Genomic DNA, 25,846 nt, shown 5'->3' with positions numbered 1-25,846 from the left:
AACATTCATGCACAGGTTTTGTGTGAATAAATGATTTTATTTCTTTTGGGTAAATACCTGAGAGTGGAATGGCCAAGCTGTATGACAGGTATATGGTCAACTTTTCAGAAACTACTAAACTGTTTTCCCAAGAGGTTTTACCATTTTGCATTGCTACCAACAGTGTATGACAGTTCCAGGTACTCCACAATCTTGCCAACACTTGGTATGATCAGTCTTTTAAATTTTAGCCATTCTGCTGTATGTGCAGTTTTATCTCGCTAGCTTTAATTCACATTTTCCTAGTAACTACTGATATCGAGCATCTTTCACAGGCTTATGTGCCTTCCCTATAACTTCTTGGGTCAAACGTCTGCTCAAATCTTTTCCCATTTTTAACTTAGGCCCTCTTCTGAAGTTGTAAGAATTATGTATTCTAGATATAAGTACTTTGACAAATCTGTTTTGCAAATATTGTCCTTGCTTCCCTTTTTCATTTTGAAACATGTCTTTTGAAAAGTGAAAGGTTTTATTTTTGATGGAAGTCCAATTTGTTGACTTAAAAAACTTTTTTTTTTTTGGTCATATTTAAATCTTCACCATACCCAAGGTCATTAAGATTTTCTCTTATGTTTTCTTCTACATGTTTTATAACTTAGTTTTTACATTTAGGTCTATGATCCACTTCAAGTTGATCTTTGTCTATGGTAAGAGATGAGGGGTCGAAGTTCTCTCCCCATTCCCACCCGATACAGTTGGTTATCTCTTTGTTTTAGCACCAATTGTTGAAATGATTACCCTTTCCCCTGTGCACAGAAAACGATAAAACATAGCTGAAATTAAAGATGCAAATAAGTGGAGAGATGTGCCACTGTCTCTTCTGAAAATCACTTTTGACATGATCGGCTATGTATACTCATTCCCTTTCTCAGTAATTGCTGCTTTCACCTTTATTCTTCTCTTTGAGCTTTTCCTATCTTATTAGGATGGTTGCCTAGTCTATTAACGTTTTAGCTTTTCTTTTTAAATATAACCATTTAAAGAATATAATTTCTAAGTATTATTTTAGCTGTCCCCATTACTTGATTCTAAATACTAATTTCCATTATAATTTCCTGTCTCATGAATTGTTTAGATGTTTCTTAAATTTCAGACTGGATTTTTGTCATCTCTTTAATGTCTAATTTATTTTCACTATGATCAGAGTTTATAGTGATATCAATCCTTTGACATTTTTGAAACTTGCTTTTTATTCAATATGTCATCAATTTTCATAAATCTTCTATGTGTGCTTAAAAATATTTGTTTTTACAACTGTTGGGTAAATATATCTAGCATATTGAACTCATGTTTTTTAGAAATTGTATATATATATATATATTCTAATTTTGGGGGGATCTATTTGAACTGTTCATTACCAAGAGAGATCTGTTAAAATCTCCTACTAACTAGGTGGATTTATTTTTCTTTGTAATTTGGTCATTCCTGCTTTAAGAACTTTAAAGTTATGCGGTATTATCATGCGCATACATGTTCAGAACTGTTTCCTCTTTCTGGGGAACTGAACCTTTCATCATTCAGTAGGAGCCCTCTTCATCTTTATCTCCCTAGGAATGCCTTTTGCCTTACGAGTCTGTTTTGTCTGATATTAATACAGCCGGTGTAGCTTTCTTTGGTTGTATATTGATTGCATGGAACTCAATTTCCACCCTTTACTTCTTCTAATCTTTATGTATCCTTGTTTTAGATACACCACAGAAGAAGAATGTGTGTGCATACATGAGGGTGTAAGTAAATCCAGTCTGACAATCATTATCTTTTAAAAGGAAGAATTAGCCCATTGTTATGATTGATGTTTTTGGATGTCTACCACCTTATTTTATCTATTTGTCTCAGTTTTTCTATGTTCATTTTCTCTTTTTTCTTAAGTCTTCAATTGATTGTTTTTCTTTTTCTAGTCCCTCCTCTGCATGAAATTTCTTTGAAAGATGCTAATGTGCATTTGGCACCTTCTTTCAAGATGCCTGATAACCTACAGCCATAGTTCCTCTTTTACAAAGGCAAAACGATAAAATCTTTTTCTCAAGGTTCATTTGGGAGTATGCCATTCCACGAAAATAGTAGTTTTTGGTAAAAAATAAAATTAGATTATACATGCTCTAAGGATTTTGAGATGGAACAGAGCAGAATAAGAGAGCAATATCTGAGTCATTCTGTGAGACCGAGGAAAGAAAAATAGCATTAATTTCCCACTTGTTAATGAATTGGGAAAATAAAAAAATCTAACTTCAATTACCAAAAGAACAGCAACATTAAATTTTCTTTACTGGTCACTTTTATGCAATAGTTTAATAAATGAAATGTAACAAAAGAGACCTAAGAACATTTTCAATCTCTTTAGAAATATTTCTTAGGCTTGCCAATGGCAGCACAATAAAAGGAACCTATAAATTAGCTTTGTTTTTGGTCTATGTGAAGATCTTCCAATTGCCTGTTGATAATAACGTGAAAATCATATATTCCCTCATTTATTAACTGCTCTCAATTTGAACATTTACCTATAACTTTGTGATATTTTTCCAATTTGATAAAATATAAAACGATCTGTACACAAATATTTATCCTTCTAATGTTCAAATATCCTTCATTACTTGGAACACATCGTTTATCCTAAAAATTATATTACTATTTTTGTTCATTTAAAAAAAATATATTAAGCAACCAACTGCATACCAAATCTTGTACTCTGCTGGATTTCCAATGTACTAAAAGGAAGGTGAATTTCCAGTTTAATCCTACTTTAAGGTACGGAAATGTCTAATCTAATCATTGTGCACCCGAAACTAATATACTGTATGTCGACAGTATTTGAAAATAAAAAAATCAATCCTATTATTATTTACTATATTATTTCTACATATTAATGTGAACAGATAAAATATTATACACGGTAATGATTTAAAAATAATATATCAGCCTGAAAAAAACATGTAAATGTATTAAATACTAATTATTAATATATCTAGGCACTTTTCATAGTTTCCTCAGCATCTGTTTCAAAGGTGGATGGCTTTATCACTTTTTTTAAAAATTAGAAATGAGATTTTGTGACGTTCCACTTAATTCTTGGTAGATGCTTAACATATTTTGAATACTAACTAAATATTAAAATTCCCACATGAGACCATTAAGAAACATCAGTACTGAACACAATGGAAATAGAAACTAAGGTGGAACTAATGAATCATGGTTTATTAAATATTACTACTTTGTAATTCTATCCCTTAAATTATCTTCCTTGCCCCAGGCAAAAGGACTATACATTTATTCCTAGTTCCCCATAATAATGGATTTTTCACAGTAACAATAAAACAAGCTACCTTGCAAACTAAACAGCTACTTAATAATCATACTCTTGTTATTTCCTTTCAAAACGATTTTTCAAAATAATTCTAGAAACACGCTATAAGCGGAGGTGACGTGCAGCTGACGGCAACAGGTTGTATGGGTGTCCCTCTTCTAAATTCCGATACCTGTCGACTGTTGAGAATTGTTAAAAAACAAACGCAGGGGAGCGTTGATGAGTAAGCTTTTTCTAAATGAGTTCTCCTGTTAGTTCTTTCCCTCTCCTTCACATCCATTTTTTCCCTTGACGTAGCGTAAATACAGTCTATGAAATATGTGACTTCTAGCTGTGCGGTGCTGTAGAAAACAGGAAAACATGTGGAGGCAAAACTAGCGCTGTTTCTTATTTGAGGAAAAGGTTACGAGCCGTGGGCTGGTGACTCTGCCCTTCCATGAATCCGGACACCTACTGTGGATTCCCGAGCCTGTCCCTGACAACCTGGCCCTGGCACCGAAGGGATTCACAAGACTGCAGACGGGAGGTAAGGACACTACCTACGAATGTGGACTGACGGTGACTTGTGACAAACATACTTCATCCAGAAACCAAATTGTTCTCTTCCTCCTCAGAAATAATTCACCTTTAGACTTTTCTGAATTCTCTAATGATATAAAATTAGCACCATCCTGTTAAAGGGTGATGGTTGCACATTTATTTCCAATAAGATGACGGCGATCCCGAAAATCAAAATCTTCACTCACCAGTCTCAGTGATCACTTAGTGTTCCCCCTGGCATTACACATATAATTCGGCCTAAACACCAGTCCCTGAGGCTTTTCCCATTATGCAAGTTTTCCACAAAATACAGACCAGTAGCTGCCTTCATATGCTGAAGTCGCCGTGTAATAAGTCAGCAATAAAAACGACTACAAATACCTTGCACCTAATATGTGCGAGCCCAAAATGTAACCAACGACTTTCTTGGAAATTCAAGAACAGTACTTGGTAGCTGGGCAAGAGGCATGCTAAAACCACTGAAGGAGAAAAGTGGAAAAGATCTTATAGGAAAACAGGTTTCAAGGAGTAACGGATGAGGACGGCAGCTGAGCATATTACGTCTTGACCTTTCTGGGACTATTCTGTTTCCCACCTCAAAGCAGAGAAGATGAGCTTTATCAATCTCACTGAGAAACAAACCACAAAAGCAATTTTGCTGCACCTCTTTGCTTCGGATGACAGAAACCTGAGGCACCCAGCACCCCTGCACATCAAAAACAATTTCAGCTGAGAAGAAGCCTGCTTCAACGCATTCGGCAGTGAAATTATCTTTGGTGTCCTAAGGCGAGAGGTTTTCCCACATTCTATGACTTCCTGTAAATCTGAGATAGAAAATACTGTTTTCTGGCATCCACAGGCTGCGGGCTCACCGATGTCAGAGGCAGTCTCCATTTTTGCCTGGGGACAGGCCCAGTGTCCTTGGTTCACCTATTACTGCTACCTAAACAGTCAGATGGATGAACTTTACTGGACAGAAAAAGGCACACATACACCTAGGCGCGGCGAACTGAAAAATTTACTTTGATAATCTGAGCACTGGTAAAGATCTGGAACCAAAATTCATTAGTGCTAGAGGGGAACAGATGCATAAAAAATGTAAAATCCTTCTATAAACTTTGGCCTTTCCAGAGCAGAAAGAAGCATGAAACTGAATTAAATGTCAAGAAAATTTGAAATTCAAAAAAATATAAAATACTACCTGTTCGTTATTGATTTTTGTTTTAATGGCTACCATGTTTATATATATTCTGCTTTATTGGAACATGAATTCTTAAAGGACTATGATTTCCCCCCTAAACCTAGAATTTCTTACATAATGTGTAAGAAAGTGGTCAAACCAATAAGTCATTTCTGGTGAGAATAAACTATGGATTTGTATTAAGGTAGGAAAGGAAATATTCCTGATTGGACTTTTGGTGACAGGAGCAGATAGTGTCAAAATGCACCAGACTGCCTGCTTAAGATATGTACATCACACTGTGGGCGAGTTTCGCCCAATTAAAAAAAAAAAAGTATGAGAGAGAATAAGGGGTGGGGTGAGGTGACCACAGGACAGGCTGAGCAGACAGAGTGGGCCTCTGGGTCTCACCACTGCTTAACGTCAGCCGGCCTGGCTGGGCACACAGTAAAGGGACTGTGGTCAGCTACTATTTTCCATCCTCAATGAGGACAACTTATTGCTAGTATTAATTGCTAGTGGGGCAACAACTGCTGGTAGTGATTCTGGTGATAGAAACGTCCCCCTTCTTCCAACGGCTAAGCTGGAAAAGGTCTGTGACTGTGCTTACACAGTGAGATGTGTGCAAAATGCAGGAGTCATTTTCAAGCAGTTTGGTGGCCAACTGCCTGCCTCGAAACACCCCAAAACCGCAGCCGGCCATGGAAGGAGGGGAGTGAGATCTGCAAGCACAGCTACCGCCCCATTACATTAATAGTCAAGCGGATTAGGCAGCAGCCAGGGTGTCTACCGACAGTCTATACACACACACACACACACACACACACACTCTTCAAGATACAAAGGTACTGCATTCAATCGATGACACAAACCCCATAGCCCACGAATAACCAAGGACAGTTTTTGTCTGGGTTTTCTGGGGACCACCCGTAGAAGAGGCGCAATCTTCAAACCATAACTGTGAGAACTCCTAATAAGATCTCAGCCCTTGACAGCCTCCCAGAAGCAATGGCTTTTTCCTTTTAGCCGAAAGGTTGTTTCAGTTGTTTACTGAGAAGAGCAGAGAACGCAGGTGAGCAGATTACAGAGGAAAGAGCAGATGGAACAAAAACTAGGGAGAGAGCAAAAGGTGAAAAGCAGAGAATCTGTCTCCTGCTCAACGCGTCCTCTATCCACGGAGCTGGTTGACAGGCATCTTGGACAGGCAGCCAGGTTACAGGCAGGTAATCATTTCCTTTATTCTATTCTATCAATCAACCTATTCCAAGAATCAATATGGCCCACCAAACAAATCAGGTTTGCAAACTCACCCAGGTACTTGGGCTTAATACACAGTTTTGATCTAAGACATCAGAGGTGAGAAAAACCACAGAAGGAAGTTTTTCCCCTGAAAACCATGTACAATTTCCCAAGGGGAAAAAGCTTCAGATGCTCAGACTGCTGTTCCAAATAGTCAGGCTTCGGTTTCAAGGTCAGCACCAAATATTCATGTCAGATGTACGAGGAGATCAGCAACTCTGCTCTCCATGAGGTCAACCTGAATCTTCACTTCCTCTGTCTAGTTCTCTCCATCCATGAAGTGGGAGGGATTAGGAGAGTCCAGGTTCAGCTTGAACTTCACGTCCAGCCTCAGGTTCCTATTAGAGTCAGGTGAATGGCATGTTCCAGCCTATAGATGTGCCAGTGGCCCAGAGACAATGACATCAATGTGGTGGTTTCTTTCCTGTGACTTCAGGGATGGAGCACTGGCTTTGATGAACATACCAAACCCTCCTCCACATCCGAGAGGGGTACGTGAGAACCCCTCCATTCTTGAGAACCAGAAGCTTTCTGCTCATCGGCTATTAGCATGGACAAAATACTCCTTTCTGCATCGAGTAACAGACTGTTCACTCCTTCGACCATGAGACCATAAAAGAAAAATCTCAGGAGCAATCCACAAACTGGACAGATAATTCCAGGAACGTCTCATGGCTTCCACCAGCCACTCATCTTCACAGGTAACAGAACTCTGGAGCTAGGCTGTCTGAATTGGACTCTTGGCTCTATTATATAGCTTTGTGATCTTCTGTTGTTGCCTAGTTTCCTTTCTTGTTAAATGAGGATCATAAATTCCTATGAAGTATCCACTTAACATTGGGTTATTGTTGAAGACAGTGAATATTTAAAGCTCTCAGAATAATATATTGGGAGTACTAATACTATTATTAACAGAAATGCAGTAGAGCTTTTGCAATAGTCTACTTGCCATGCTGTGGTCGCACGTACACACAAAAATAGCTGCTCTTCTGTACGAGGTGGATTCCCCAGGCGGGAGGAGAATGCACAGTGAGGACACAATATAAACCAGACAGCAGGTACTATTGAGGTTGCCAGTGGAAAATTAGAATCTGCCCTTCCTAGTGGTCTTTCAGTAATCCAGAGGCATTGCGCTGCTGCGGCAGTCACCTAGGAGACATGACCTCCCAGACCTGCGTGCCGTGGGTCACGGTACACCACTGACTAATGAAATCTTCCCAGGGACGCTTGAGAACTTGACCTATAACCCCTGACCCTTTGATGCAAAGAATGCTGCTTCTCTGTTATGACATTGATGAGTGTTACTCTATGAACTTGAATCGAGGGTGAAGATAACAGGGTTTGTTTTTTTGTAGTTATAGTCAAATTCTGCACATTAAAAAAAAATACATTGTTTTCATTTCAGTGGCTTTTAACCTTGCTTGTTAATTTTATCTTTTTGTTTTGTTTGCCATTTCTTAAAATCAACTGTTTGATGGCCTCGACACTGCTTTGCTATGCATGCGCTCATGGTGCCAAGCTAGCACAAGAGAATGAAAAGCCATTTAAACAAAAATGGCTTGCACAAAGTTATTTAAGCATGTCAGGAAAATGTGGAGCAGCAAGACAGGATTCTTCCTCATTAAGGTCAGTTATGGACTAGGACCAAAACATGCTTCATTCTTGGTCTTGCCCGTGTGCTTAGTGATTGGCAGTGACCTGCAGATTCTGTTTCTTTGGTTTCCACCCAGACCTGTGTCTCACTAAATCTTTTTCACTGTTCATTCGCTCACTCGGCAAGGCCCGGTACTATCCCAGGTACTGAGGCTATCATGAGGAACAAATGTTGACAGTCTGTGTGATTTATTTCGGGGTAGAGGTCTGTCTTCTTTCTGATGGTGTTTTCTTCATGGACATTAGAGGATAAAGGTGATTTTTAAAGCTAGGGAACCATCTTTCCAAAGACATGTAAACATGAGAGAAACAACCCTGGGAAGGAACTGAAGTGTGTCATTTGTTCTTGTAAAAAGAATAAGGCATCCGTCCTCTTGAACATTCGGTCCAGAAGCCTTTAGACGAGGCCAACTAAGAGAGGTGTGTCCATGCTGATAGGGAGCAGGGAGCTGCAGTGGCCCGGAGCAGGGTGTCAGAGCCCAAGTGGAATAAGGAAGGTGGTCACCGGGGAGGGAGGCCGGGCCTGACAGCGGTAGGACAGCGTGCTCACAGAGGGGAGCCCAACACAGTGCTGAAGCCCAGAAGGGTGAGGAGGGTGTCCACGCAGGACGGCTGCCCAGGGCAGGGGAAGGCAGAGGGTATCCCTGCACAGGGGAAGGCTGAAGGATGCGAATCTGTGCGGGTAGGCAATCCGGCACGGGGAACTGGCAATCGGGTTGGGTGAGGATGGTACTGTGGGAATATCAGAACCCAGGTGGGGTGAAGATAATTTTGGTATGGCGGGTTGGGGTGCATGCCTGGACCTGGCATGGTGTGCTAGAGCACAGGTGGGGTAGGGAGGGTGTCCACATGGGGAAGGGGGTAGGTGATGGCAGTTCCACACGGAGGGAGTAACTGAATAAGTACATATAAGATAATGAAAACTAGTTTTCTGTTAAAGAGTTTTAAGGTTGGAAAGGGACAAGACGAGAAATAGTTCTTTAGTGTTGGACTGGGGTTGATGCGTATGCATATGTATGGGTGTGTACGTATTCCATATTTCCTGGCTCTGAGAGGCCTAGGAACAGTGATGTTCTAAAAGCAGTAAGTACAGACAGCTGACTCCCATGCCTTGGTTTCTAACTACTGTTCTTCACTGAATCAGGGCTCCTTGGAGAAATGGCTGATTCCACAGCTGGGGCAGGGGGAGTGCAAGATAATTCTGGAATATCTTGTGTTATAAAGAGGTACTCAAAGAAGGATGAGCAGAAAGACACAGAGGCCATCTGAAGGGGCAACCAACCACTGGCCCAATCTGGGACAAATGTGAGCTTCAAAATAATCATACGTAACAGATTACAACCAATGAATGAAACAGGAAACCTTGAATCTTACTGCTATAAATGAATGTACGTCAAAAATTTGACAGGGATAAAGGGTACTTGCAGTTTCAAAGTACCTCCCACAAAAATACTTATTAATTACAAGAAATATAACTCGACAGTAGAAAAACCTGGCAGACACCATCTTAATCAAGGGCTCAAAGCGAATTTCATTGGTGATGCAACAAATCAAAATCGCACCACCTGACAGGATGCAGTGAGACGAGCAGAGCATCAGTTCTGTGATATTCCTGCCAAAGAGGCACGACCTGAACCTCATCCTGAGTTACATCAGAAAAACCCAAACTGAGATCCATGCAACAAAACAACGGGCCTGGAATCTGCAAGAACGTGAACGAACACCATGAAAGGCAAGGGGAGACTAAGAGCTGTTTCAGGTTGAAAGGGACTGAAGGGTCCTGATAACTAAATGCAATGCAGGACAAGGGGCTGGATGTTTTTGGACATTATTGGGACGACTGGCACATCTTGAATGGGGTCTGAGGACTGGGAGGGTATAATGCCTCCACGTTAATTTCTTGAATTTTGTTTCTCTTCCCAGGTGAATGCCCTTGCTGGTAGCAAATACATATTGGAGTGTTGGGAGTGATGGCCATCCCTGATGGCAATTTACTCTAAAAATGGTAAAGGAAAAAAAAGTTCTTTGTACTCTCAAACCAGTAAAAATTTTCACATGCACTCCCAATCTATTGATTTGTTTACCTGTTTACTTAAGTGTACACACATACACATATACATATATACAATTATGGACATGCTCTGCTGTCCTAATACAATCTGACCTATAAAACCTGTAAAAATAGAAATGTAAATCAGATGGGAAATAAAATAGAAAAAACATGGTTATTGAAATTAACTTAGGGTGGTTCAACATAAATGTTGGGGAGGGTTGGTATCCTGACCCTGTAGATAATCTTTCCAGTCTTTTATTCAGCAAATATTTAATGAATAGCAAAGCTCAAAAGCTGAGCTCTGTGTCAGCCAGTGTGGAGGAGACACACCTACCTATTCTGAGCTTGCTCACTCCCGAGCTATCCCGTCCCTGCCCATGGGAGCACCCTGTTCTGGACAGACTAGGAACACACATGCGTGGGTAACCTAGCTGTTTTTAAGAATGAAGAGCCTTAAACCCTACCCTGACCTGGGAGTGGCAGATCTTTTCCAATTGAAATTAAGATTATTGGGAAAAAGCTTTGCTGCAAGACAGGTAACATTATTTGTACTAATAAAGATAAAAAAATTATAAGGCATTTTTGACTATATATACACATTAAAGTTTTTTATGTTAGGATAAATTTCAGTTAAAGTATAGGAAGCTAAGGATGATTACATATTACGATGGTTCTTTCTCATTATTGAGGCCTTGCGTCAAATATCATTTCCTCAGACAGGTCTTCCCTGACCACTCATCAAGTCATTTCCCCTCTATTATTTTATTTTTTTCATAGTAATTATTATCTGAACTTCTTATTCAATTATTTGCATGTTAACTGTTCTCTCCCCGATTTCCATGAGGGCTGGCGCTTCCTCTTGTTTACTGTCTCTCTAGAACTTGTGACAGTGGCTGATACAATGCCCAATAAGTATTTACAACTGCACACGTGATCAAGGCTGAATGTGGAACCCAGAAACCAGTGATCTCTAACAACATGACACCCAACCGTATTATTAAGTGATATCTTAACGTCACTGATAATTAGGATACCATTACTGCCTAACTAAATGACCTACACTCCTTTTTAACCCTTATATTTGAGACAAAGTATTCGCAATGGAAACTACAAATATAATTGAAGGTAAATAAAGAAAGCTTTTTCATTTCAAAATCTTATAAGATATTTGAAAATCCCTAAATGTTACATATACTGTGGGGAGGTCTGAGGACCCAGTGCTAGTCCATGAACTTTGCTACCTGTCTACAACAAGGTTCAGTACAGAAACTGAAAGTATCTAGAAACGTTTTAGCACGTTTATATTGCTGATATTCTTACTGCATTTTACAAAAGCAACAGTCTGTGATAGTTTGGAGGGAAAATCTGGTCCTCCACTAAGTGATAAGTTTGAGACGCATTCGTCTATAGTTTATCCAAAAATGCATTAAAAAGTAACAAAAATATTAACTACCAGACTGGCAAAACTGTTAAATTCTGAAAATACGAAGTACTGGTGATGCTGTGGAGCGATGAGAGTTCTTATACATGGTTGGTAGAAATATAATCGGATACGACTTCAGAGACTGCTTGACAGTATCGGCTAAGATGGAAGAAGTGCGATCTTACACGCCAGCAACGTCAATCCTAGTTACAGACCCAGGGGAGAACTCACCACGCACACAGGATACTACAGAACAAGCATCGCCAGTGTAAGAGCTACAGAGCAAAAACGAGCTAAGTGTCTAAAACAGAATGGGTAAATAAATGATGGTATATTTGTAAAATAGGATACTATACAGCAAGTGAAGCTAAATATGTATTTGAACATGGATTAATCTTATAGATATGAGAAAAAAATAAGAATTTATACAATTATGCTGTTTATATAAAATTTAAAATAACATCAAATGCTATGTATTTCATTAGTGTTTTACAGTTTTCAGCATACAGATCCTGTACATATTTTTTAGATTTATATTTAAGTATTTCATGGTAAATGGTAATATTGTTAAAATTTCAATTTCCAAATGTTTACTAATAATTCTAACAGTTTTATGTAGATGCCTTTCTAAATAAACAATCATATCAACTGCACAGAGAAAAAATTTTAAATACTACATGTACATACACAGAGTATTAGACTGAACCAGAGGAAATGCCAATATTTGACCATTTTGGCAAATCTCAAACATTCCTACAAATTTCATATGTTTCAACCCAATAAAAAAAGTTGCATGGGAATTGATAAACCCTGATTTCAGGATAATGGTTACCTCTGGGGGAGACACAGTGGGTTCAAATCAACTGCATCAGTAAAATTCTATTTGCTAAACTGGGTGGGCACATGGGTTTTCTTTATATTGGTCTTTATTCCTGCGGCATAACCTAAAAATCCACCGCCCCCTTTCTGACAGCCTGGGAGGGTGCCTTCACACAGGGAAATAAGCCAACCTGGAAGCTATGCACTTGTCTTACCCGGGTTCCTTGCCAAAGCAGAGGCCAAGACAAGGACACGCACACATACACGGAACTTGTTTCAGAAAGTGACCCTACAGGACAAGAATGCAAACGGTGAAACAGAGAAGGAGGAAGAGCCAGTCCTTCTTCCATCCAGGCTGTGTTATCGAGCTGGCCGCCTGTGGGAAACGGGCTTGATCCTGCTAGGAGCCCTCTGAGGAGCCACGGAGAACAAGCCTCAGAACTGTCAGCTTGAGTGTCAGAAGAGGGGTCAGTTATTCACCGGTCAAGGGCTGCCCTGTGGGACGTGAACTCCCTCACGCTTCCGTGTCTGCACATGCCTCACTCAGGCTGAGCAATTTCACACAGGCGGCAGAGGGACGCTGAAACAAACAGCGGGACATCCACAGTGCAGCAGAGGCCCGTTGCTACGAGGCTGCACCTGCGCAGGGCGCGGTGCTCCAGCGACGGCTGGTGTGAAACGCTGGACCAGGAGGATGTCAAGTGGGGCAAAAGAGGTGTCCGGTACATACATATTACACACTCACTACAAGTAAGCATGCATGTGCATATATACAGATGAAAGCATATTACTTACATTTAAAATATATTTTTATAGATATTATATATAAAAAAAAGCACATTACAAAGAATAACTCAAAAATAGGTTCTTTTTTTTTTTGCATTGTTCTACTGTGGTAAAATATACAAAACACAAAATTTGCCATTTAACCATTTCTAAGCGCACGACTCGGTGGCGTTAGGTATATTTACACTGTTGTGCATCACCGCTACCCTTCTCCAGAACTTCTTCATCATCGCAAACTGAAACTCTGTACCCACTGAACCCTAACTTCCCACTCCCACCTCACTCCAGCCCCTGGCGGCCACCCTTCCACTTTCTGTCTCTATGAATCTGACTGTTCTAGGTACCTCATGTCAATCTTTGTCCTCCTGTGTCTGGCTTCTTTCACTCGGCATAATGTCTTCCAAGGTCCATCCATGTTGTAGCATCTATCAGAATTTCATTCACTTTTAAGGCTAAATAATATTCCGCTGTATGTATATATTGCATTTTATTTATTCCTCCATCTATCAATGGACAGACATTTGGGTTGTTTTCACCTTTTGGCTATTTTGAATTATGCTGTTATGCACATTTGGGCACAAGAATCTGTTTGAGTCCCTCTCAATTTTCATGTATATACTTAGAAGCAGAATTGCCGGATCATATGGTCATTTTATGCTTATTATTTTTTTTTTTTGAGAAACTGCCATACTGTTTTCCACAGCTGCCACACCACTTTACATTCTCCACAGCAATACACAGTGTTCCAATTTCTCCACATGCTTGTCAGCACCTGTTTTGTTTTTATGATAACGGCCATCTTAATGGGTGCGAAGTGGTATCTCATTGTAATTCTCATTTGTATCTCCCTAATTATTAGTGATGCTGGGCATATTTTCATGTGCTTATAGGTGATTTACATATCTCCTTAGGAGAAATGCCTATTTAAGTCCTTTGCCCATTTTTTCAATTGTTTTTTTTTTATTTTGTTTTTGAGTTTTAGTTCTTTCATATATTCTGGATATTAATCCCTCTGTGATTTGAAAATATTTTCTCCCACTCTGTAGGTTGCCTTTTCACTCTGTTGATAGTGACCTCTGATGCACACATATTTAATTCCGATGAAGTCCAATTTTTTTTTTCTATTGTTGCCTGTGCTTCTGGTGCTATATCCAAGAAATTATTGCCAAATCTGATGTCAAACAGTTCTCCTCCCAGGCTTTCTTCCATGGCTGTTATAGTTTTAACTCTCACATTTAGGTATCTGACCCATTTTGAATTAATTTTGTATATGGCGTAAGGTGAGGGTCCAACTTCATTCTTTTGCATGTGACTATTCAGTTTTCCAAGAATAATTTGTTGAAAGAACCATCCTCTCCCTATGGAATGGTCTGGGCCCCCTCATTTAAAATCATTTGACCATACAAGCAAGGGTTCATTTCTAGGGTTCTGTTCTACTCCACTGGTCAACATGTCTGTCTTTAATGCCAGTATCACACTGGCTTTTTACTGAGATATAACTGACATAAAAGTGTCACAGTGTTTTGACCATTGTGGCTTTGTATTAAGTTTTGAAATCAGGACATGTTAATCTTCCAACTTTGTTCTTTTTCAAGATTGTTTTTGCTATTTTGGGGTGTCCTGAGATTCCATTACAACTTTTAGGATGAGTTTTTCTATTTCTGCAAGAAATATTGATTGCAATTTTGATAGGAACAGATTGCACTGACTTTGTAGATAACTTTTGGTAGTATTGACATCTTAACACGGGATATCTTTCCACTTACTAGAAGTCAGATTGGCATTACAGTTCCAATTAAACAAATATTTACTGAAACCTTATTATGTTCTAGGCACTGCTAAAAATACAGTTCACTATAACAGCAGTCTTCCTTTCAATCCCCTTTTTCAATTCCAAAATTTATAAAACAGATCCGTATTCTCAAAGAAGGGTTTACTTCTGGATTGAAGGTTGTGTCAGAAAACACACAATTGATTTAGTCTAAAACCCAGAGAATCAGGGTATTCAGTTAACTTCCAAAGATCATTTATTTTTTTTAAATAATATTTTCTATTCTCTTTTACACGGAGCGTATAGAACCAAATGCTTAATAGAAAGATTTATATTTTGCATATAATTACACAGACCACAAAGGAATTTGGGCCACTGTATCTGAGATCATAATTTCAGATGAAATCTCCTATGTACTACTTAAGCTCGCTCAGCTCATAATTCTGTTTCTTCATCACAGCATTGCATCACTAATCCTCAACAACCATCTCACAAAATCCATTCGTTGAACAAACATTTAACACATGTTAACCCTGCACTGGGAACTGCAGCAAATGCTATGTGTCAATGATCAAAAAGCAGGACCAGGAGAGCAAGTAGGGCTGGTTCATATCCCCCAACCATCATCATTAGAAAAACAACTCAAATCAAATGTCCTGTGGTGAGTAGGTCACAAGAGACAGTTTTAGGGCAGTACTTTGTGGAGGAACTGTAATCCCAAAGCCATACGCATTTCTTTATAAAGTCGGTCCTATCTAGAATATTGCTTTGCATTAACATTTAGAGTCCACTCAGACACACCGACCTAAAACAGTAAGAAAAAATGGTCCTATTTCTTACATTATAAAAATCTAACTTGTATTTTGAATACCTCTCGTATTAAAATCAGAAGCCTACTTAATTTTTCCTAGAAAGTGAAAACTGGGGTTTAAAACAACAAAGTAGTAAATATAATCACAATGGGACAAATTCAAATCTGTTAGAGAAAAATTAGGTGCCAAACCTGCAGTGCTCCCGATGGGGCTACTGATTAGCTGAGCATATGCATGAAAACTTAACACCTGTGCTGCTGCAGAAACGTGAACGAAGAAATAAGCCTTTTCCTGTTTTTCTTAGGGTTTTACTATATTCCTTTCTTTTCCTCCCCACCTCACACACACTATTTTTCAAGAAACACTAATGAAAATGCACAGCCCAAATCTAGCAATCTAAAATGAAGATTTGCCTGTACATGAAAATGGTACTTATGTTATTCAGTCTACTATTCGGAATAGGGTAAAAGCTTGTTCTAACGATTATAAAATCATAAAGAAAAAAAATCTTCTACAGTCAGGGAAAAAAAACTAAAATTCTTTTGAAAATGAAGCATTTAATTGCAATTACATTTACTATGCTTTGTTTTTTTTTTGCATATGTGAGGATGACCTTCATAAAAGGGTTATTCCAGGAGAAATGAAAGCAAAATAAGACATTGATAGAAGAAAAATGTATAGGAAACATCTGATTCTCCCCATTTTATATCCAATTGATGATCCACATATAATGTTATTATATAAATATTTTATATTTTACAGTTTCAGTTATTACCATTAAGGCTTTTATATAAAATTTACTATGACTAAGAATTGTATGTTACCTGAAGTCCACTGAACTGCTACTAGAATTCTGCTGACATGATTCCTAATATAATTTTAGGTTAGATATAACCACAAATAGTTTTTTAAATGAAAACCAATAGGAATTCACCACTTTGGCAAGTTAAAAAAGTTTGTAGGCTACGGTTAAAAAAGAAAAGTGGGAACAGATAAGATTTGTAGTTTCTTGAATGAATTCTTATGAATATAATTTTAAGATTGAACTAGTAACACATGTGTTAATACATGTGGTTTCTCACAATAACGAATAAACAAGGTTAAAGTAATTTTATGTGAAAATTTAGCTCTTAAAGTATAAGGAAATTAGTAAGTATGTTTGCAAAAATTCTACATTATGATTGAATTTGGGAAAGGAAATAGCATTTGTAAATGGAAAAAACCCCAAAGGCTACAACTGGCGGCTGTATTCCCTCTCCCTGGTTCCGCGTCCGGGTCTGCGGCCCCTGCAGGAGGCCCCTGCAGGCGGCCCTTGCAGGCAGGCTTACCGCGCCAGCATCCATTATCTCCCCACCAGCCCTGCTTCCAGCTCTCCTTCCACCTCTCTCTGCCCCTGTCATGTTGTCAGGTGATCCTCCTAATGAGTAATCCTCACTCTCACACCTTTGCTCAGAAGATTATTCACCACTGGGGCAAGCTCCTGAGCTCCGCGGGACGCTCCGCACTCACCTTTCCAGCCAGATTTCTCTAGACTTTGTATCTCAGCTATGCACCAGCTGCACAGAACTGCTTGCCACTCCCTGAAGTGGTCCACACTCTCCTGATTTAGCTCTTTTGCCAGTTCTGTTCCCTTTCGCTGGAATTTCCTTTCTATTCCCTGCTAAACTCCTACCCAATTCTCACAGCTCTTCTCCAATGCCATCTCCCTGTAAAGTCTTTTATTCCAGCTGGCATTGACTCTCTCTTTGATACCTCAATGTACTTTCAAGTGTCTCTGAAGGCAACAGAACTCCACCTTACATCAAATTACTGATCATCGCCACTGAAAACTGTCTGAGGCAGAAGCTGTTTAAATTCCTGCTCTATGCCCTGAAGCAACTGGCACAGTGCCTGGCCCCATTGAAATATGTACTGAATCAAACTATATGAAGTTCTGCTCCAAGAAAGTTACTATGAGGAAAATACTTCGAGTGCATAGATAGAAAATTAAAAGGCTGGTGACAGTATTTTGAGAAAAAGTCTTAGAACATGCAAACTTTGTACCAAAGGCAGAAACAGTTTACTTTTGTAGGACTAAGATCTATAGGCTTTTGTGAGGTCATGATGGAAAAATAAACACACAAAACCTCTCTTTCCAGGTAAATAATAAATGAACTAAAGGGGAGTAACCTTTAAGAAATAAGCTTAATCATTTTGCCTCAAACTGTAGAAAACGAGAAATGTTAACAATCCTGTTATAGTAAAATCATAAATAGCCCTAATGATGTAATTAGCTCCAGAAAATGACTTGAAATAATTTCTTCCTTTGTGCATTTACTCCCAAGTAATAGGAAGCTAAGCTAAAAATCACTAGCTTCCTCTTTACAAGCTTGGGAAAAAAAAAAAAAAAAGAATGGATGAATGAATGAATGCACTTAATAAGACCTGATGAAGAGTTCACTATAAACCAGTGCTTCTCAAAACATCTGGGGGGAAGAACTGGTTTTTAAACATTTCCTCTGCCGTAGACTGATACTCTAATAAAATACAATAAAAATGCTGCAGCAGTGTCTAAAGGTTGATGAGCACTTTCTATACTTGTCTTTGTCACACATCAGTAATAAACGTTGCCATTTGCTCAGCTCCCATGAATCCACATACATTCAACATGCCACCAAATGCGAGGAAAGGCAGGATATATACCTACCTTCTGCTCTTGCACCTCAAACACTGCTTCGTGGACACTGCAAGCAAAAAGTGAGGTAGGCAGGTCACTTAAATCCATCATTTCTTCCAAATCATCTTCATTTTCACCAAAAATCATCTCTTCTTCCTCTTCTTGGTCACTGCTACAGAGATCTGACTGGCTATCATTCCAAGATTTCATAGTGTCCCTCAGCATTGTCCCCTAAAAGCAGGTCTTTTCCGTTTTTAAAGTTCTAAGATGTCTACCACGCATCTACTGTTAAAAAAAAAAGAAAACAACAGAGTTAAGACTTTGAGGGCCAAATAATGTTCCAATCAATTCTCAAGACAGCAATTCATCGAAGGAAGCAATTTTATTCAGGAGAGATAAATCAGCATTTCAATCAACTCATTACAGTCCTCACAAAGGGATTCTACATATTCTAATTTGATTTGCTTAGCATATTTCCTGTAATATAGTTCACTGGCAATGATATAGTACCCAAAAAGGCCAAAAGTTTTCTAGTAAAATTTGCGGGGGGGAGGGGAGGTAATGCAAAATGAGATAACATCAATATGTACTCTAGTTTACAAGCAGTGGGAAGGAAAATGGGAACTAGAACTGCCTTCACATATTTGTTTGGGTTTTTAGGTCTACAACACTGAAACTTACACAGCGAAATAAAACCCACGCTGACTCACTCACCATCTGCACCCTGAAATATGGTCTGCGATGAGCTGGCTTTACCTTTCTTAACCAACTTGTTCTTTTTAAATATACCCTTAAAGAATTAAGTTACACAGTACCAAAACAAAAGTACTGTACAAAGTTGGTCTTTGTTAATAGTAGAAATATTTACAGTAGGTAAAATATGACATAGACAATAATCAAAAAGATGTCCTTTTTCCGAACATTTAAAAATCAGTCATTTTAACCCCAAGGCATAGAACTTACAGTGTCGCTCTATTAAAGAATGCAACAGTCTGTCTTATATGAACTATTTATGTGCATGTCTGTCTCCTCCAATGAACTGCACCCCACACCCACCAAGCAGAGTGCCTCAAATACAACACACTTCAAGATGCTCAAACAGAATTCAAGAAACGTCAGCCACAGAAAAATGTGATTACTATTTATTACCTCGATATTACCCAATTTGCTATGTTCTTTTATTTCAAAGAACACAAGGATAAAAACATATTGCTTACAGAGAGTATGTTACAGAATGTTAATTATAGGATAAAAATAGTGTTTTGTTGTTGCTGCTGCTGTTATTCTACTACATCAGTCGGGAAAGCCTAATTCTAAAAACAAAAATCTTTGCTCATTTTTATAAACATTTTCTGAATGCCTATTACATGTCAGGTATTACTAGGGATATTAGATAAATAAGACATGGTTCCTACCCTCAATGAGCTCCCACAAAGCAAGAATTTCTTCTCAACAATGTTAACCACTCCTAAAGGATCTTGTACCATTAACTGGCTCCTATAACTTTCAATTTCTCTTTCTCTATCCGTCTCTTTTCCTCAGCAAGCATACCTACCTAGTCGAGATTCTTCATCCCCACCGACCAATGTTAAAGGAAGAAAATCTTTCTTTCGGATTCTACCTGCCCCTCAGCCTACCTGTCTCTCCTTCCCCTTTCCTACCAACTTCCTGGAAAGAGCAACCTGTATTTGCTGGGTTCACTTCCTCGGCTGCAGCCGCTCCCGATTTCAGTGCAGCTGGACTGCACTGCCACCTCCTTTTGGCTGAAACTGTCCTCACCATGGACACCAATGGATTCTTCATAGTTGGAACCTAAGTCCAGGCCTCGGCTCATCTCCGCGGCACCGGATCCTGCCACCCGCCCGGTCACTCTGGGGCGCCCCTGTGCCTCTGCCTTCTGGGCCCCGGTCTTTCCTCGCCAACTGTCTTTGTCACTGGCTCTTCTTTCTCCACTTGCCCTGTGCCCTTGACGACTTCATCTCTTTGAGGCTTCCTCCCCAACCTCGTCTTCTTTCTGGGTGGTTTCATCCACCCCCAAGCATTTAACTACCTCACCAGTGCTTCTCAGTTGTTTCCTGCCTCCCTGTGGTGCACAGACGTAACATGTGGTGTGTATCAGTACTATCTCTCATGTCACATGATGATCATTCTTAAGCCAAGAAGGATGTCACCGAAGTTGAGAGAGAAGCCAGAGCAGAAACTTGGGCAATGAAGGGATGGGTAATTTGGAAAAAGAACATGACCCCAGGAAACTGTTACACTACCCCTAGGTCTTTCCTGCCTATTCACACTGAAAATCACTACTCTCTAGGATAAGCCAGACTCAACCTCTCTCTCCAGGTCTAGGCTTCTATTTTTAGCTTTCTTTTGAATATATTTACTCGGTAGCTCACAGGTACAGTTGTTTTAAATTTATTCATTTAATTAGATTATTGTGCTAGAAATCTTAAATCTGGAAAAGTGGCCTAGTGATGGGGAAATGGTACCTCATTATGGCTTCCATTGGAAGCGTTTCTTCAAGACTAACTTGTCAGGTAGAGCTCATGGCTCTCATAGCGCTTTGTTCATTTCTCTGTCGTAAACTTATCCTGTGACTATTTGTTTATGAATCCCTCCTCACTACCAGTGAGTGCTTTCGAATCCCCCCAGTCCCTACCTCACAATATATGCTTAATAAGCTCTGCTGAATGAAACCAGATAGCGCTGTGTTTACACCACCAATACATCAGCACAGACAGAGGAAAATTTAATTCTGCATGAGATCAGAGGCAGCTTCCCAAAGGAGGTTATGGTGAGACTTAAAGGAGGAAAAGAATTTCAGCAGGAAAAAAAGTGGGGTGCCTTCCAAGCAAAGCCACCAGTTCATGGACAAAGCCAAGAAGACAAAAAGATCAGCATGCACAAAGATCTTGAGATCTGGTATAGCCGGAGTGTATAGTGTGTGGTGGGGGTGGCATGAGACAAAGTTAGAAAGGTACAGGCACGGGCCAGGTTGCCCTGAAGACAAGGTTTGAGTTCTGACATAAAAACCAATCAACCTCAGCATGCCATTGCACGTTGTTTAGGCAAGGTAATAACATAACCAACCCACTTTAACTTTCAGTCTCACTAAAGGTGGATCACCTTTGTATCTTTTAGAGGCACTAATGTTTTTAATCTCCCCACCTATCGACCCTTTAAAAAGAGGTGATGAAAATACTGTGCCCTAGTTTTTGAAGGCTGGAGAGTTGGGGACTTCTGAATGGCTAGATTTTGAAATTTGAGAAAGTCAAGCTATTTTTGATAAGACTTTTTGTTTGTTTCAAGTTCCTACCCCAACCCCTAAAAGGAAAAAAAAAAAAAAAAATCAGAGCACAGGAAACAATCCTTCACCTGGGTTAAAAAAAAAAAAATTCTTAGAATGTTACACCTTCATTTCCTGTTTTCTACCTTCATTTGGGGGTAACTTTTCTGGGGGGGGGGAGAGATAATTTCAAACAGAAAATTGTAAGAATAGTACGAAGAATTCCTAGATATTCTTTATCTAGACTTACCAATTACTTACATTTTTACCCATTTTAAAAATCGTTCTATTTTTTATACATATACTTTTTCCCCTGAACCATTGTCAGATGAGTGTACCTGCCTCCTTTACACCTAAATACTTCAGTGTGTAAAAATAAAATCATTTTCTAATATAACCCACAGTACAATTATCAAAACTAGGAAATTTAACATTGATATAAAATAATCTAAATCAGTCTATATTCAAATTTTGTCAGTTGTCCCAATAATGTCCTTTATAACTACTTTCTCTTCAATTTTTTCATATTGTTAAATTATTTGCCTTTTGTCCAAAGACAGTTCAATAATCTTTACAGTGTTGCTACATTTTCTTCATGTATATCTCACTGTATATTTGATACGCTTTAAAATAATGGATTGAGTCTACGGCCATGCCACCCTGAACACACTTGATCCCGTCTGATTTTGGAAGCTAAGCAGGGTTGAGCCTGGTTAGTACTTGGACAGGAGACTACCTAGGAAGACTGGGTGCTATAGGTGTGAAAAAAATAAATAAAAGGATGGATTAATGAAATACCACAGTAACTGCAAACAAGTGTGAACAGTCTTTGAAGTATATCCCATCAGACCTGTATCAAGCTCCATAATCAGACTTTTCTAGATTTACACTCTGGTTTCCCCAGTACTCTGTGTTAGGTAAATAAATTACTTTGCCTTCCTTTTGTTTTCTCAACTACAAAAATGGGAATAATAATAACAAAGATTAAATGAGAGAATATATGCTAAGTGGTTAGAATAATGTTTTGCATAGAATAAATTTTTACATAGGCACAATCTATGTCAATGCATTGCTGAGTTGAAAAGAACCCCAAAAACATCAGAACCATCGGTTGCAACTGATATTAAAACAATGAGAAAAATACATACCCAAATGATCTAGTTCCAAGCGACAACATGGCTACAAAAATAAAACTAACACACTTCCTATCATTTCAAGAAAACTTCATTCACAGAACCTATCAATGAAACCAGCTCCAGGGAACCACTGGCAGTAGTAACATGGTTCCGTTTACAGATATAAAAACAGAGAACTAGATGAAAAAGGCCATGGTGCCTTTTTTATGGGCCTCATAGAATTTTATGTTGTAATTCAGTGCACACAGTATTGGAGGCATTATCTTTCAGATGAGGGTTCTCTTGCTAAAGGCAAGCCATAAGATTTTTTGGATATAGAGTAAGTCAACATTGTCAACCATTTCATCATTATCTGACATTATAAAGGCAGTTAGATTTGAATAGAAAGACAGATATGATCAAAGTCGGCCAGTGACAAAAGTGACAATCCTAGCACTTGCATAAAGAAATCATAGCGTAGCTCAGCTGGTACTTAAAAAATAGCTTGGTTTTATTAAGGCGAAGGAAAAAAATCACAAGAGTATATTGTTTCTATGCTGTTATTACTGGAGTTGTTGCTTCTGCCCCAACTCCTACTATTACAGGGCCAAGCCATCTCTCAGTTTACCAAACCCAGGGAAATACTGACTTGTTCAATCACCAGAAAGGGCTGCACCAATATCCTCCAGCTTCTGTAAGCAAAGGCCTGTGCTAATCAGGGTTTAGTATCATCTCCAGTGCAACAGTAGCTGTGGCTGGCTTCTGGCAAATTGTTTCTTCATGGAAACATCAAATGAGTGGAAAACTCCAAGTAGCATGACCATCTGCTCGGCTATAACAAGCCTTGTGACAAAAGGAATCCATCAAGCCAAACATCAAGCGTGTGGATTTGACTTTGCATTTTCAGTATTTTCAGTTCGGATCAGAAAAAGGTAAATTCCTCCTCCTCTAGGATTTTTTTAAAAATAATTTTTCAAAATAGTATGCTTATCAACTTGGTAAACATTTAAAACACTTCAGCTAGATACACTTACTAATTTTGGAGGGGTTCAAAGTGCTACTGAACTACACGAAGCAGACAAGGACTCCATTTCCAGCTCTACAGTGCCCTGCTGAACGACCTAGGAAAAGTCATTTGGCTTTTTGTTTTCTGTTTGTTCTCTCATATGTAAAATAAGGGAAATATTCGCTGTTGAACTACTAAATTCCTTTGGAAAACTTCTAAATTTTAAATTGAGACTACATTTCTTCAAAAAAAAAAAAAAAAAAACTCAGGATTGTCTGGGGGTTCTGAACAGCTATCACACAAGCCCTGTCTTCTACTTCCTCCCTGTTCACTGCTTATAGATAGAATTTTACTACTTTTTAGTAACTGAGATTAAGAAAAATGTTTGGTGCAATTGTAAAGTAAAACAGGTGAAAATTAGATTTTTATGTCTTGTATGTTTCAATGACTTATGCTTTCATTTCATAGGTAATCTAGAATTGGTCCTGTTATAATCACTGAGGGTCTGGGCTCCACCAGGAATAGTGATATCTGTTAGTGTGACAGTGAACAGAAAAACAATAAAAATCAACATTCGGAACACATGAAAATAATAGATTTTAAAGAATAATTGAAGCAGAGATATAAAAGGCTAATGATATTTGTTCTGCTGTATATAATTCACTTTTCCTCACTATAATTTCGTACATTCTAGGGGGAAAGTAGAGCTCCACTGTCTGACCTCCACTTTCTGTGGTTTTTTTAGGGTCTAAATAACAAATGACTATGGCCATGCCACCCTGAACAAGCCCGATCCCGTCTGATCTCAGAAGCTAAGCAGCATAGGGCCTGGTTAGTACTTGGATGAGAGACCACCTAGGAAGACCAGGTGCTCCTCTAGGCATAAAACATAAAAATAAGGGGTTGTAAGCTGACAAGGTCCTTGTAATCTGTGAGGTCACCAAGGATTGCCTTACCTAAAAATAAATAAGTAAATAAATAAATAAATATAAATAACAAATAACACTGAACTTTAGAGCTTCCATTATTTTACAGGCTTCAGCCTAATGGATTTCCAAATCATGCTATATTTCATGACATTTTATTTAAGTCTTTCAACCAACAAATCCTCAACCAGCATGTAGAATTTGTTCTCATTTGTAACCCTTAAAATTCAGGTTTAAAAGCTTTACAAATGTTACAATTCAATACTGAGAAAAATCTTGTTTTCCTGAAAAGCACTGAAATCTCTTCCCAAGCTCAGAGAGAAACTGAATAGTTTGCCAACGTGGTAAAATGTAAAGCTGATGACATGGCTAAAGAAGGTGCTCTCAGTTTTCAGGCCTTTCACTGTTTTCCTGCGTCAGAAATGCATTTCTAAAACACCAATATAAAATCTCCACCAAAAGGTACAAATTTGCATGATGCACAATCATCTATAGCCTGTCTCAATATTGTGTGTCTATAATTTAATATATAGAACCGAAGCTAATGAAATAGCCCTAAAACAAATTAGTTTAATCAGAGGTAATTACGGTTACAAATAAGTCTGTTGCTTCTCTTATGAAATGCTGTTCTATGAAAAGTTCAAATAACTGTAATGTGCTAAGTAATTTTTTCAATAAGGGAAAGCGAATATTTTTTGGCTTTGAGCACTACACTAAAACATCACTCTAAATAATCCTGGTTTGTATCTGAAACACGGATCTGAACTGCTCTCTCCACTAGACTCCTAATCCCTGAAGGAGATGATCAGATTTTGCACAGAAGCTGGAACGAAGCAACCTGAAAACACAGCACCATTGCTCTACCCGTCCAGGCAGCAGATGGAAGCAGACAGACAAGTTTCAAGAAGTTGGCGAGTAAGTATTCCGCGCATCACGGGGAAGGAGGAGCGAGAGAGACAGAGGGGCTTCCAACTTGTGGCTGCCTGTGCTTTATCGATTGCACCTTTCCTGCCTTTAGGAGCAGGATGGGCCTGTCAGCTTTTCGGTCCGCTGTTAGGAGAAAACTACTGGTGGAGAGGAGAGAACAATTTTCTTGGTTTTGTTTTCCAAGATAATACCCCAGAGCTGCCAGAGAAGACCCTGGGCACGAGAGAGGCAGGACCCTGGAGGGAAGGACGCGGCAT

The 25,846-nt window shown here is 38.9% G+C and overlaps 1 protein-coding gene and 1 pseudogene across 2 annotated transcripts in view; one reads left to right on the top strand and one right to left on the bottom strand.

Annotated features, from left to right (window-relative positions):
* The window catches only part of RCAN3 (RCAN family member 3), a 35,243-nt gene that overhangs the window by 9,013 nt on the left and 384 nt on the right, over positions 1–25,846 (bottom strand). Inside the window, exon 2 of one of the 2 annotated variants that reach the window (XM_016124603.2) lies at positions 18,363–18,617. In XM_016124603.2, coding sequence (XP_015980089.1) covers positions 18,363–18,557 — 195 coding nt within the window. In that variant the 5' untranslated portion in view covers positions 18,558–18,617. The remainder of the gene's footprint in view (positions 1–18,362; positions 18,618–25,846) is intronic. The other variant, XM_016124606.2, reaches the window with a different exon arrangement.
* On the top strand, positions 22,258–22,376 carry LOC118604284 (annotated as a pseudogene).

This window comes from Rousettus aegyptiacus, unplaced genomic scaffold (genome assembly GCF_014176215.1).
Source record: "Rousettus aegyptiacus isolate mRouAeg1 unplaced genomic scaffold, mRouAeg1.p scaffold_m13_p_1, whole genome shotgun sequence".
Lineage (NCBI taxonomy): Eukaryota > Metazoa > Chordata > Mammalia > Chiroptera > Pteropodidae > Rousettus > Rousettus aegyptiacus.
Note: the sequence above shows the minus strand (reverse complement) of the source record. Positions and strands in the feature narration are given on the sequence as shown.